At 43.7% G+C, this 14,726-nt stretch overlaps 1 protein-coding gene across 3 annotated transcripts in view; it reads left to right on the top strand.

Moving 5' to 3' along the window:
* Positions 1 to 4,490: 4,490 nt before the first annotated feature.
* Positions 4,491 to 14,726, top strand: part of MDM2 (MDM2 proto-oncogene) — a 33,219-nt gene continuing 22,983 nt past the window's right edge. Inside the window, exons 1-4 of one of the 3 annotated variants that reach the window (XM_069975003.1) lie at positions 4,491 to 4,633; positions 7,530 to 7,614; positions 12,624 to 12,698; positions 12,810 to 12,943. In XM_069975003.1, the coding sequence (XP_069831104.1) occupies positions 4,602 to 4,633; positions 7,530 to 7,614; positions 12,624 to 12,698; positions 12,810 to 12,943 (326 nt within the window). In that variant the 5' untranslated portion in view covers positions 4,491 to 4,601. The other 2 variants (XM_069975020.1, XM_069975011.1) reach the window with 2 other exon arrangements.

Raw genomic sequence — 14,726 nt, 5'->3', positions numbered from 1 at the left:
TCTCCGATTACACGTGCTAGCGGCCGGACGGGGAGTCAGTCATCAGATAGTGTAAGGAAGAAGCAGGGGAGGGGGGAGCGGAGGGGGATGATGGCTGCAGTGATGAGCGGCTCCCCTGCGCGGCATCAGTGGCAGCGGCGATCTCAGCCATATAACCCAGCTACTACTCTCCCATCACCTGCTCATGCTATGAGCAGGTGATGAGAGTAGTAGTTGAGTGTAGTCCAGAGCGGCGGGCGTTCGGTAGCGGGTTCCGCGGGCTTACTGTGATGTACTGATTACATTTATGGAATACTTTGGGAAGCAAGGACACTTGCTCCACAAAGTATTACATAAATGTATTCAATTAAAAACACTGTATATTACATTTACATACACATACATTGTAATTCCAATGGAGTGTCCAGCAGGGGCGCACTATATATAGAAGTCAATGGTACTCATTGACTTCTATGTCTATATATATATATATATATATATATATATATATATGTATATAGTGCGCCCCCTGCTGGACACTCCATAGGAATTACACCATTCGTCGTGACGTTACTGCTTCTGAGAGAATTCTAACACTTCCTGATACACTAAATTAAGGGAAATAGCAGTATATGAGCATTTCCCATAATTAATGTACATTAGAAAATTGTATAACTTTCCATCAGTAATAACATAAAAAAAATAATTTTGCCCGGACTAATCCTTTAAGGAGGAGCAAATGAGCTGAACCATGCGCTTCATAAACTTGGTTGGGTTGATCAGGGTACATTGGAATTGTCTGTCAGACCTTGAGAACACACAAGCAACTTAAAGTTTTGCTGTTTTCCACCCTTAGGGCGGGTTCACACTACGGAATTCTCGCGGACAATGTCCGCGGAATTCCGTCAGCTGTCTGCCCGCACATCTGGGCGCCTTTCCGCCTTCCCCATAGACACCATTCTATGGGCCGGCGTATTCCGCTATACGCTGAAAGAAGTGTCATGTCACTTCTTTTAGCGGATCGCGGAATACGCCGGCCCATAGAATGGTGTCTATGGGGCCGGCGGAAAAGCGCGTGCCCGTGCGGGCGGACAGCTGACGGAATTCCGCGGACATTGTCCGCGAGAATTCCGTAGTGTTAACCCGCCCTTAGGGTGGGTTCATACTGAGGAATTCTCCTGGATTTTCAGGCGGATTTCGCTACAAAATGCGCACGGAATTCCGCCTGTAAGGAATGAACATTGTGAATGTACATTAGCTTTAATGGGCTTTCCGCTTATTTGCTCACACAGCGGAATTTCCACGATGAAAATTCCGCCGCGTACCAGCTTTCTGCCTGAGGAATTGACATGTCAATTCTTTTGCCGGATTCCGCTAGAAGAAACCTATAGAAGTCAATGGGGCTTAAATTCTGCTTGAATTTCGCTCAAATTCCGTTCCTGCCAGAGCTTAATAGGCTAGGAATTTCAAGCAGAAAACTTTCTGCTTCAATTCCTCAAGAATTCCTCAGTGTGAACCCACCCTTACATATACAAAGTCTGGGTTAATCCAGGGGCTGTTCATTTTGATAAACGTTAGCCTGTCAGCACCGTCAGTTGACAGGCAGCTGAGCTTTTCTGTGATAATGCCCCCGGCTGCGATGAATACAGTCTCAGAGAGAACAGTGGCGTCAGGACAGGCCAGCACCTTCTAGGTGTAGAGGTACAGTTCCAGCCATGTGTCCAGCTTAAACACCCTTTCAGTGTAGGGCGAAGAAGGATTGGGGAGGACAGCGTTATGGTTGGCCAAGTATTCACTCAACACTTGTCACTTCTCCCTCCTGCTCCCAGTAGGCCCCACACTGGTGGAAGTTGTCTTTATGCCAACAGGCCACAGTTGACGGCTATATGGCTAAATATGATATACGGATAGTATATAGGTATAAGGCTGTATACTCTATATACTGTACTCTATATGGGTGGGTTCACACTACGGAATCCACATGGATAAGTTCCGGTAGATTCCATTGCTCGTACCCGCTCACGGCCGTGTGCGTCTCCACCCATGCCATAGACACCATTCTATGCACGGGTAGATTCCGCCTTCCGCCAAAATGCAGAGAGTGATATGTAGAGGAAACTGCTATATACTGTGCTGTGATATGTGACAATATACAGTCATACCTTGGTTTAAGAGTAACTTGGTTTAAGAGCGTTTTGGTTTAAGAGCTCACAGTTTTTCAAAATTGTGACTTGGTTTAAGAGCATTGCTTTGGTTTAAGAGCTCCCAGTACGTGGTTGGAGGTGGAGTGTGGGGGGGGGGGGGGGGGGGGACAGGGTCTGCATAGTGTGGTCAACAGCCCTGTACTCTGACCCAGGAAGTCTCCCTCAGCTTTCAAATCATGGTAGATCCACTTTAGGCTGGGGCTTGCATCAGGGGACAGGACTGTGGAGGTAATCTCTTCATAGCTGTAAGCCCTCTCTTCCCGGACAGAGAGTTCTGCATGTATGGGCCCACATCTGTCCTGCTCATTCCTTCATGCTCCCTGCAGTCTCTGTCAGCCCTTGTGTTTCACATCCTCTCCATTACTGTACAGTAACTTCTAATATCACATATTCTGCTGTTTCTAGATGTTTGGTTCTTTTGTCTTACATGTTATATTATTTTATTATTATTTTATTATTATTATGTCGCAGCAACAAATGCACGACTGTCTGTTTTCTCCTGCCTACAGTCTTCTAAAATCCTCACTTTCTTCTCTCGAAAAGCTCAACCTGCTAATATATCAACAGACAATGAATGAGGAAGTAGTTCAACTGCAGCCTATTCTTCACACTGTGAGAACACACTGATGGGCTGCTAGCCACAGATATAATCGCTGTATGTATCGGGTGATAAAATAGCGTAGTATTTGATCAAATACCTACTCAATTGAGTGCTACCCGCTCATCTCTGGTAAAACCCCATTCTGAGGAAGCAATAATAACTGAATAACATAAATCACCATAAATATGTAACATCCAAAAGTAAAGAGTAGGTTCACCTCTCGACCATAATTATGCTCATTCAATGGTTGTGGTTCATACCTTGTAGAGAAGTGTCTTATAGGATCCGGAGCGGTGCAAACAAAATCCAGGAGCTTGCTGGACATGCAGTACATCAATCCAATTGTGTATCTTTTGGATGTATATGTGTTCGTGATAAATAAAGGATCTTGATTTTACGAGCTTGAGTGCTACGGATACTTCTTGGATTGATAAATATGTAACAGTACCCACCAGCTTGGCCTGACATGACATTTATCCACCAGCCCCCACCATCCCCTTCTCCATTAGATAAAGTGTATAACATAAAATAACTGCACTGTATTCCTCAATAGGTGGACGCACCAGACATTTCTGATAGACAACTGGGAATTGCCATCTAGCCCCAGCCTAAAAGTTGTCCCCTACCCACAGGTTATCACACAAATAAGGTCCAATGTCCCCTAAATGAATGGAGCAGCAGAACATTGGCTCTGCAACTAATTTGTTTATTAAAGGGGTATGCAGCATTTTAAAACTTTTTATATGTTGCTGGCTGCCGTCTACGCTCCCCGGGGTCCCCCTGTGGCTTCTCCGGGTCCCTTTCTGCCGCAACGGACTAATCTTGGAAGTGACATCCTGCTCAGCCAATCACGAGATGGGACAGCACCACAGTGCATTGACTAAGTGGGCTGTCACTTCCGAGACGAGTTTGTCTCAGATGTTGCGGCAGCTGCGGTCAATGGAGGACCCAGAAACACAGCAAAAGGACACCGGGGGAGTGCAGAGAAAGATTTCATATAACAGCAGCAGCATATAAATATAATTGCTGGAAAACCCATTTAACTATGGAGAATGTGAACATTGCCAATATTGAACCCAGCTATGTTTGGAGGATCCATAGAGAATAAATAAAGCTGTAGAGAAGACAATTGTCTTCATTCTTGTGATGGGCAGGGGTCCCACCATCCAGACCCCCAACAATCATCCAGTAAACCCATATCTTGTAAACAGATGGTTAATTTTGGAATAACCCTTTTAAAGGGGTAGTTCACAAAAAAAATCTTTTAAATAAACTGGTGCCAGAAAGTGAGAGATTTTTTATTTACTTCTATTTAAAAAAAAAAAAAAAATCTGATATTCCACTACTTGTCAGCTGCTGTATGTCCTGCGGGAAAAGGCATATTCTCTCCAGTCTGACACAGTGCTCTCTGCTGCCACCTCTGTCCATGTCAGGAACTGTCCAGTGCAGGAGCAAATCCCCATAGAAAACCTCTCCTGCTCTTCAGACTGGAAATAATACATCACTCCCTGCAGGACATACAGTAACTGATAAGTACTGGAAGGCTTGAGTTTTTTTTTTCATAGAAGTAAATTACACATCTCTGGTACCAGTTGATTTGTAAGATTTTTTTGTAAACTACTCTAAGAAAGTGGGCAGCAAAATGTTACAGCATAGGTTGCAGTTATTTCCACCACCGGCACTGCCATACAGTCTGCCTGCAGGGGGAGCCCGTGAGGTGGCGCACAGCGCATGCTGGAAGATGGCGGACGTTCGTGGGGTTTGATTTGCCGTCGTTTTACGGTAAACTAAAGAACCGAGGTCCGAGAAGCGAGGAGATGGAGGCGGGCGAGGACTGCGTGGATCTGAGGTGGGTGACGGAGACCGGTGGGCGGCCTGCTGTGACGTGGGACAGCGAGGAGGCCTGGGCGGCCTGTATGGCCGCGGCTAGTGTAGGCCGCACTGGATATGAGCGCCTGATGCGTGTATACGGCTGTGTGTATGCTGCTGGGTGTAGGCTACTGCCCGCTGTTATCTGCCATCTCCGTGTGACCGACTACCAGCCCACTGTTCCCGTGACTGCACACACGGGGTGTCAGCGCTATCAGCTGTTGTCTCTATAAGCGGTCGGAACTAGATTACTCGATTCCATTAGGTGTGAGGGGGTGCGTGCCCCCAGTAGTATAGTATGTACATAGACGACCCCCAACTGTGCGCGGAGCTGCTGAATACGAATACAGCGACTACGTTGTTGTCTGGACGTTATTGTGGGGCCGGTATTGGCGATACTGGCGGCCGCCGCTCACGTGACGTGTGGTGCCCCCCCCCCGAGCGGTGGTCGGCCCCCGCCTGGGTGACTGGTCGGGCCGGTGTGACTGGTGAGTAGCAGGTGGTGAGTCAGCGCGGTGCCGGGTCATGCTCAGACATGCACAGTGCGCCTCCCGGAGCTAGTCCCGACATGTCCGCCGCCGCTGCCTCTTATAGGGAGGGAGGCTGCTGCCAGCACTGTCCGGGGGCCCGGAGCCCGCACTGCAGCACCTTTACCGCCCCGCCAGGTAAGAGCCCCGCACCGTGCTATCCTCCCGTATGCTGCAGCATTGTATGCCGGGGATACAGCTGGATAGCATGGCATCTCTTATCCTGCTTATATATACACCGGGGATACAGCCGGATAGCATGACATCCTGCTTATATACCGGGGATACAGCCGGATAGCATGGCATCTCTTATCCTGCATATATATATATATATATATATATATATATATATACACACACCACACACACCACACACACCACACACACCACACACACGATATAGCTGGATAGCATGGCATCTCTTATCCTGCTTATATATACCGGGGATACAGCCGGATAGCATGGCATCTCTTATCCTGCTTATATATACCGGGGATACAGCCGGATAGCATGGCATCTCTTATCCTGCTTATATATACCGGGGATACAGCCGGATAGCATGGCATCTCTTATCCTGCTTATATATACCGGGGATACAGCCGGATAGCATGGCATCTCTTATCCTGCTTATATATACCGGGGATACAGCCGGATAGCATGGCATCTCTTATCCTGCTTATATATACCGGGGATACAGCCGGATAGCATGGCATCTCTTATCCTGCTTATATATACCGGGGATACAGCCGGATAGCATGGCATCTCTTATCCTGCTTATATATACCGGGGATACAGCCGGATAGCATGGCATCTCTTATCCTGCTTATATATACCGGGGATACAGCCGGATAGCATGGCATCTCTTATCCTGCTTATATATACCGGGGATACAGCCGGATAGCATGGCATCTCTTATCCTGCTTATATATACCGGGGATACAGCCGGATAGCATGGCATCTCTTATCCTGCTTATATATACCGGGGATACAGCCGGATAGCATGGCATCTCTTATCCTGCTTATATATACCGGGGATACAGCCGGATAGCATGGCATCTCTTATCCTGCTTATATATACCGGGGATACAGCCGGATAGCATGGCATCTCTTATCCTGCTTATATATACCGGGGATACAGCCGGATAGCATGGCATCTCTTATCCTGCGCATATATATATATATATATATATATATATATATATATATATATATATATACACACATACATACATACATACCGGGGATACAGCTGGATAGCATGGCATCTCTTATCCTGCATATATATATATACACACACACACACACACACACACATCGGGGATATAGCTGGATAGCATGGCATCTCTTATCCTGCTTATATACCGGGGATACAGCCGGATAGCATGGCATCTCTTATCCTGCTTATATATACCGGGGATACAGCTGGATAGCATGGCATCTCTTATCCTGCTTATATATATATACACCGGGGATACAGCCGGATAGCATGGCATCTCTTTTATCCTGCATATATATATATATATATATATATATATATATATATATATATATATATATATATATATACCGGGGATACAGCTGGATAGCATGGCATCTCTTATCCTGCTTATATATATATATACATACCGGGGATACAGCCGGATAGCATGGCATCTCTTATCCTGCTTATATATACCGGGGATACAGCCGGATAGCATGGCATCTCTTATCCTGCTTATATATACCGGGGATACAGCTGGATAGCATGGCATCTCTTATCCTGCTTATATATACCGGGGATACAGCCGGATAGCATGGCATCTCTTATCCTGCTTTATATTATACCTGACCAGGGATTATAGCTGTACAGCATGCCCTCCCTTATTCTTCATATACTATACCTGACCAGGGATTATAGCTGTACAGCATGCCCTCCCTTATTCTTCATATACTATACCTGACCAGGGATTATAGCTGTACAGCATGCCCTCCCTTATTCTTCATATACTATACCTGACCAGGGATTATAGCTGTACAGCATGCCCTCTCCTAGGCTGCCTATAGCATCTCCAGTATTATGTCCACTATTTATGATGGGCAGTATTTGTGTAACGTCATTCTGTATATTAACTTACTTACATATAATTGTTGTTACCTAATATATTATCCCCTCATATTATGTTCCACTAGAATTGATCAGAGATTACATTGACATATCATTGTTTTATCTATTTATCATGTTAATGTGCTCTATTTCTGTAATATGTCACTCTGCATATTATACTCTTATTACACTAGAATTGATCAGGTATTATATTGCTGCTATAGTCTAATATAGATCAGGGTTAAATCTATTTTTTGGCTTTACAGGCAAGTGTGCAATATGAATGTATCCTCCCCCCAAACAGATTGTTTAGAGCGTTCCGCCATCATGACAACAGATAAAGAGACTCTGGTGAGTTGTGTATTATACCATTGGTAGAAATATGGAAATAACCGAAAAGCATTGGGGAGTTGGAGGGTAAAAATAGTCACTGTCGTTTAATTATTATTTTTTTTTTTTTCAGAAATGAATAGTCCAGGCGATTTTAAGAAACGTTGTAATTGGGTTTATTAGGCAAATATGCCATTATCTGCATTCAAAAAGACTTTTCCCAGGTCCCCCCCTCCTCTCTCTCATTCACTGCTCATTATCAGGAAATCTCGACTCTTTTACATTAGTCGGACCCTGTGTAACCTATGGAGTGGGAAGGGTGTTACAGGGAGGAATGAGATTAGTCGCCAGCAGAGAACAAAGGATTACACAGCAGGAACTGTGTGAAAGCAGCTATTCAGAAGTCAGAGAGGTCAGTGGTGACTTCAGAGGAGATAGCTAGTGATGTAGCTGTAAATTAACTCTTTCATAAAGAATAATGAAGACCAGGGGAGAGCTTTAACCCTTTCCCGCACGAGGACGTAACTGTATGTCCTCGCGCGGGTGCGGGCGTTCAGAGCGGGGCCACGTGGCGACCCCGCTCTGAACCACGGCGGTCCCGGATGCCGCTTGTAGCCTGTGACCGCAGATATTAGCGGGCACGGTCCGATCGCCGTGCCCGCTAATACAGTAATCAGATGCAGCTGTCAAACATGACAGCTGCATCCGATTACTGGATTCAGCTTATCCCTGGTGTCTAGTGGCGGAGATCGCTCCCCCGGGACGTTGTCCCGGAGGAGCGATCCCCGTTACTGCTGCCGGCCGGGGACCACTCCAAGATGGCGCTGTCCCCGCTGCAGAGATCTCTATGAGAGATCAAAGCACTTATACTAGAAGTCCCCCAGGGGGGCTTCTAGTATAAGTGTAAAAGTAAAAAAAAAATAAATATTGTTATAAGTAAAAAGCCCCCTCCCCTAATAAAAGTCAGAATCACCCCCCTTTTCCCAGGTTGTAAATAAATAAATAAACAAACATGTTTGGTATCGCCGCGTGCGTAATCGCCCGAACTATTAATTAATCACATTCCTGATCTCGCATGATAAACGGCGTGAGCGCCAAAAAATCCCAAAGTGCAAAATTGCGCATTTTTGGTCGCATCAAATCCAGAAAAAATGTAATAAAAAGCGATCAAAAAGTCGTATATGCGCAATCAAGGTACCGATAGAAAGAACACATCATGGCGCAAAAATTGACCTCATACAGCCCCATAGACCAAAGGATAAAAGCGCTATAAGCCTGGGAATGGAGCGATTTTAACCCCTAGACGACCCAGGACGTAGAGTTACGTCATGGAAGTCTGTCACCAGATGACCCTGGACGTAACTCTACGTCCTGGGTGTTTCTCCGGCTATGAAGCGCGCTCCAGAGCGGAGCACGCTTCACAGCAGGTGGGGGCCGGCTGCAATCGGCAGCAGGGACCTTACCGGTAATGACACGCTGCAGCGATTGTGCTGCCGCGTGTCATGAACCCCTTAAACGGCCGCGGCGTTAAAGTGTAAGTGACAGGGGGAGTCCCCTGTCACTTACCGATCGGGACACTGTGGGGGTCCCGATCGTTAAAACGGACCGCCGGAGGTCTCTTACCTCCCTCCGTGCGGTCCGATCGGCGATCTGCTACACTGAGCCTGCACAGGCAGGCTCAATGAGCAGATCGCCGATAACACTGATCAGTGCTATGCCTGTGGCATAGCATTGTACAGTGTGAGCAATCAAAATACTGTATGTTAAAGTCCCCTAAAGAGACTTCAAATGTGTAAAAAAAAAAAAAATCACTTATACACTACCCCAAAACCCCTCCCCCAATAAAAGTTGAAATCACCCCCCTTTCCCATTATATAAATAAAACATAAAAATAAATATATAATATACCGTAGCGTGCGTAATTGTCCGACCTATTAAAGTATAACAAGTGTCATTGCGAATGGAAAATGGCGTAGATGAAAAGAGGGGAAAAAAGTGCGCAGATTACCCATTTTATGTTACATTATATATATATATATATATATATATATATATATATATATATATATATATATATATATATAAAAAAAAAAATCATAAAAAGTGATCAAAACGTCCGATCTTCACAAATATGGTATTAATAAAAACTAGAGATCATGGCGGAAAAAATTACACCCCATACAGCCCCATAGGTGAAAAAATAAAACCGTTATAAGCGTCACAATAGGGCCATAATATTATTAACTAATTGCCAAAAAAAAGGATTTCATAAAAATATATATATAACATTAGAGATTCTGTGTAACCTGCATATGGCTGTGTTCGGACTGACCTATAGAGTAATAGTATCATGTCGCTTTTACCATATAGTGCATTACGTAGACACAGGAACCCCCCAAACATTACCATATTCCATTCTTTTTTACGATTTCACCTATTTATATCTTAATAAATAATATATTTGGAATTCCGTCATACATGTTATGGTAAAATGAAAGACGCCATTACAAGTACAACTATTCCTGTAAAAAACAAGCCCTTACATGGCTTGTAGATAGAAACCTGAAAGTGCTAGAGCTCTTAGAAGGGGAGGAGGGAAAAACAAAAGCGCAATGATCAAAATTTGCGCGGTCCACTGGGTCATTTTGGGCCTTGGCCTCAAAGGGTTAAAGGAGAAGTCCGGCGAAAATTATTTTTTTATATGTTATTACTGATGGAAAGTTATACAATTTTCTAATGTACATTAATTATGGGAAATGCTCCTATACTGCTATTTCTCTTAATTTAGTGTATCAGGAAGTGTTAGAATTATCTCTGAAGCAGTGACGTCACGACGAAAGGTGTAATTCCTATGGAGTGTTCAGCAGGGGGCGCACTATATATAGAAGTCAATGAGTACCATTGACTTCTATATATAGTGCGCCCCTGCTGGACACTCCATTGGAATTACAATGTATGTGTATGTAATGTAATATACAGTGTTTTTGATTGAATACATTTATGAAATACTTTGGGGAGCAAGTGTCCTTGCTCCCCAAAGTATTCCATAAATGTAAGCAAGCAGTACATCACAGTAAGCCCGCCGCTACCGAACGCCCGCCGCTGTGGACTACTCTCAACTACTACTCTCCCCACCTGCTCATAGCATGTGCAGGTGATGGGAGAGTAGTAGCCGGGTTATATGGCTGAGATCGCCGCCGCGATGCCGCGCAGGGGGAGCCGCTCATCACTGCAGCTATCATCCCCCTCCGCTCCCCCCTCCTGCTGCTTCCTTACTCTGTGATAGCTGACTTCCTGCCCGGCCGCCGGCACGTGTGAACGGAGAGCGGCGGCCGGGCGGGGAGTCAGCCATTAGATAGTGTAAGGAAGCAGCAGGAGGGGGAGCGGAGGGGGATGATGGCTGCAGTGATGAGCGGCGGCGATCTCAGCCATATAACCCGGCTACTACTCTCCCATCACCTGCACATGCTATGAGCAGGTGGGGAGAGTAGTAGTTGAGAGTAGTCCACAGCGGCGGCAGTGGCGGGCGTTCGGTAGCGGCGGGCTTACTGTGATGTACTGATTGCTTACATTTATGGAATACTTTGGGGAGCAAGGACACTTGCTCCCCAAAGTATTTCATAAATGTATTCAATCAAAAACACTGTATATTACATTACATACACATCCATTGTAATTCCAATGGAGTGTCCAGCAGGGGCGCATTATATATAGAAGTCAATGGTACTCATTGACTTCTATATATAGTGCGCCCCCTGCTGGACACTCCGTAGGAATTACACCTTTCGTCGTGACGTCACTGCTTCTGAGAGAATTCTAACACTTCTTGATACACTAAATTAAGGGAAATAGCATATAGGAGCATTTCCCATAATTAATGTACATTAGAAAATTGTATAACTTTCCATCAGTAATAACATATAAAAAAATAATTTTCGCCGGACTTCTCCTTTAAGGGACGTCTATTTGTTAACAATGGTTTGAATTTTTTACAGGCCATCAGATACAATATAAGTTATACATGTTAAATATCGTTTTAATCGTAACGACTTATGGAACATGCATAACAAGTCAGTTTTACCCCAGGGCGAATGGCGTAAAAACACAGTCCCCCCAAATAAAAGAAATGCGTTTTTTTTTTTTTTTTCAATTTCACCACAATTTTTTTTCTGGTTTCGCAGTGTACTTTATGCAAAAATTCAGCCTTTCATTGCAAAGTACAATTAGTGACGCAAAAGATAAGGGCTCATGTGGGTCTCTAGGTGGAAAAATGCAAGTGCTATGGCCTTTTAAGCACAAGGAGGAAAAAACGAAACCGCAAAAACCAAAATTAGCCTGGTCCCGAAGGGGTTAAACTGCTTTTTCATAATAAAAATGCATTTTTCGGCTAATAAACCCAATTACAAAGTTTCTTAAAATCGCCTGGACTATTGATTTCTGCAAAGAAACTTTAAATGACCGTGACACTTTAAAAATCTTAAAAACACACATCACAAGTGCTGAGACCCCCTGAATTCTCACTATAGCTGGGAGAAGCTTGGTCTCTAGTGAGTTGGATCAGGTGCTGAACATTGGAGTATAGTGCATTGCTGTGTGCTTCTCCCAGCTATGTTTAGAGATTGGTGAGGGTTTCAGCATTTGAAAAGATACTTTTAAGTGACAGTAATTCTCTAAAGGGGCTGTCTGGGGAAAATTATTTCTTCTTTAGTTTCTATTAGTATCATAATGGTGTAAAAGAAAAATTTGGATCCGTTTTTATTATTTTTTTTCCCTGATATATAATAAAAAAAATCAGCAATCCAGTTTTTTTCCTTTTTATGTTGTTCACTGTGCGGGGGTCCCGATCAGTCAGTAATAGGTGCATAACCTGTCACTGACTTCCTTAAATGCCGCAATCGCAGCTGCTTGTCATTATCCTTGGTTCTGGACACACTGATGTGCTCACTTTAGCACTTGGGTTGGCATATCAAACACTAGTCTTAGTAAATGTGGGTCTGTGTTTATAGCTAATACTTTACTCTATTTTTAAGGTAAAACCAAATCCTTCTCTGCTAAGCCTGTTGAAATCTGCTGGTGCCAAGAAGGAAACCTTCACAATGAAAGAGGTGGGCATTAAAAACCTTATATTATACGCTATGATTATACAATGAGTGCGTTTTCCATGATCTCCTTTATAATGTGTAGTTCATTACATTGTCTTCGTACTTGCGCTATAGGTTATTTACCATCTTGGTCAGTACATAATGGCCAAGCAGTTGTATGACGAGAAGCAACAGCATATTGTCCACTGCTCTAATGATCCTCTTGGAGAACTATTTGGGGTACAGAACTTCTCTGTAAAAGAACCCAGGTAACTGATGTGTTATATGTAACAATATTTTGTCATTTTCATAGAAGGGAGTTATTATTTTTAGAAAAATTTACCCCAATGATATGGGACCTGTCCCACTGACTATGATCTGAGCTGCCTTCTCATTTCAAATAGGGTTTGCTATGTAATTAAAAAAAAAATCCCAGTCTATTTTAAGAATTTAGGCAGAATGTTTTTATGCTGTGTTCTCTTATTTTCTTCCATTTCTTCTTGTGCATATTTTCCAGACACTGTAAGTAATAATTTATTTATTTATTTAATGATGTAATATTTTTGGACTGTTTAGGTAGGCGATTTTCCGGTCCCAGCTTCAGGCCATATTCAGGTTGCTGTATTATGCCAAGTGTGGTTTACTATTGAAAATATGCCAGAATTCTGCCACATTTTGAAACAAAAAAAAAACAACTGGTGCAGGTGCACCACATTTATTTTTAACACTCACCAGCACGTCTGGCAAAGAGGCTTAGCAGAAGATGCAACACAATTTTCCAGAATTGTGGCACAATATAAGCCAGAAAGCCTCAGCAAATCTGGCACATTTTGTTTAGACTGTTTAGTCTAAGTTTACACCACATATTCACTGGCTTACTTTGTGCCACAATTCCGGGACTCTGTGTTGCATCTTAAATTGTCACTTTTAAAAATCTAAGTCAGCAGTAGATGTAATATAAAGCAAGTTTGCAATATTCATTATTTATTTATTTTTAAACAAAATGATACTTACCTGAGATCAGGGTCCAGTTTCCTGAAGGCAGCTTTTTAGTCTTTTAGTCTGTTAGAAAAAAAAGAGACTAAACGCATGAAGTCCCAGCCAGTACAGAGAGTTACTGCTCAATGTGTCCATCAGTCACATGACTGCCTTCTCTGTGACCGTTCAGATGGCCTGGGAAACGGGACCTCCACTGTTTAGACTCTCTGGAAGTGCCGTATTTTCCATGATAATAAATAAAAGTGTAAATTGTAGACTTGCTTTATATCACACCTACTGTTGAATTTGAAAGTTGTAACGATGGGTACACTTTAACCCAGGTTACTTTGCTAGACATGGTGGAAAGACAGCATGTGCAGTAGTTTGTTTGTTTTGTCACAAATTGTGCCAGAATTCTGTGACAGAAGGTGTTTGTTTTTTCTTTAAATGAAATTTAAAGTGACTCTGAACCCACAATCTTATCCCACCCAAACCACTTGTACCTTCGTAGCTGCTTTTAATCCAAGATTTGTCCTGGGGTCCGTTCAGCAGGTGATGCTGTTATTGTCCTAAAAAAATACTTTTAAATTTGAAGCCCGTGCCAAACGGGAGCATCTGTGCCCTAACTTTGCACTCTCTGTCCCTCCTCCCCACCCTCTTCATCATTAGGAATGCCACTGAAACATTTTCTCCATGCTGAACATTGCACAGGTCCTTAATAGAGATGAGCGAACCTCGAGCATGCTCGAGTCGATCCAAACCCGAACTTTCGGCATTTGTTTAGCGGTCGCTGCGGTACTTGGATTAAGCCCTAAGGCTTTGTGGAAAACATGGATATAGTCATTTGCTGTATCCATGTTTTCCAGACAACCTTAGAGCTTTATCCAAGTTCAGCAGCCCCCGCTAATCAAATGCCGATTGTTAGGGTTCGGATGGACCCGAACCCGGTTCGCTCATCTCTAGTCCTTAACGATCCAGCCCATGTGCTAGGCTGCCACAGGTGGGGAATAGGAGGCAATGTGCCTGGAGCATTCCTTTTTTTTTTAAAAGGTTTTATTTTTACAATTTTAAGGA

The sequence above is a fragment of the Dendropsophus ebraccatus genome, chromosome 1, assembly GCF_027789765.1.
Source record: "Dendropsophus ebraccatus isolate aDenEbr1 chromosome 1, aDenEbr1.pat, whole genome shotgun sequence".
Taxonomy (NCBI): Eukaryota; Metazoa; Chordata; class Amphibia; order Anura; family Hylidae; genus Dendropsophus; species Dendropsophus ebraccatus.
The sequence above is the reverse complement of the archived record's forward strand: the minus strand, read 5'-3'. Positions and strand labels throughout refer to the sequence as shown.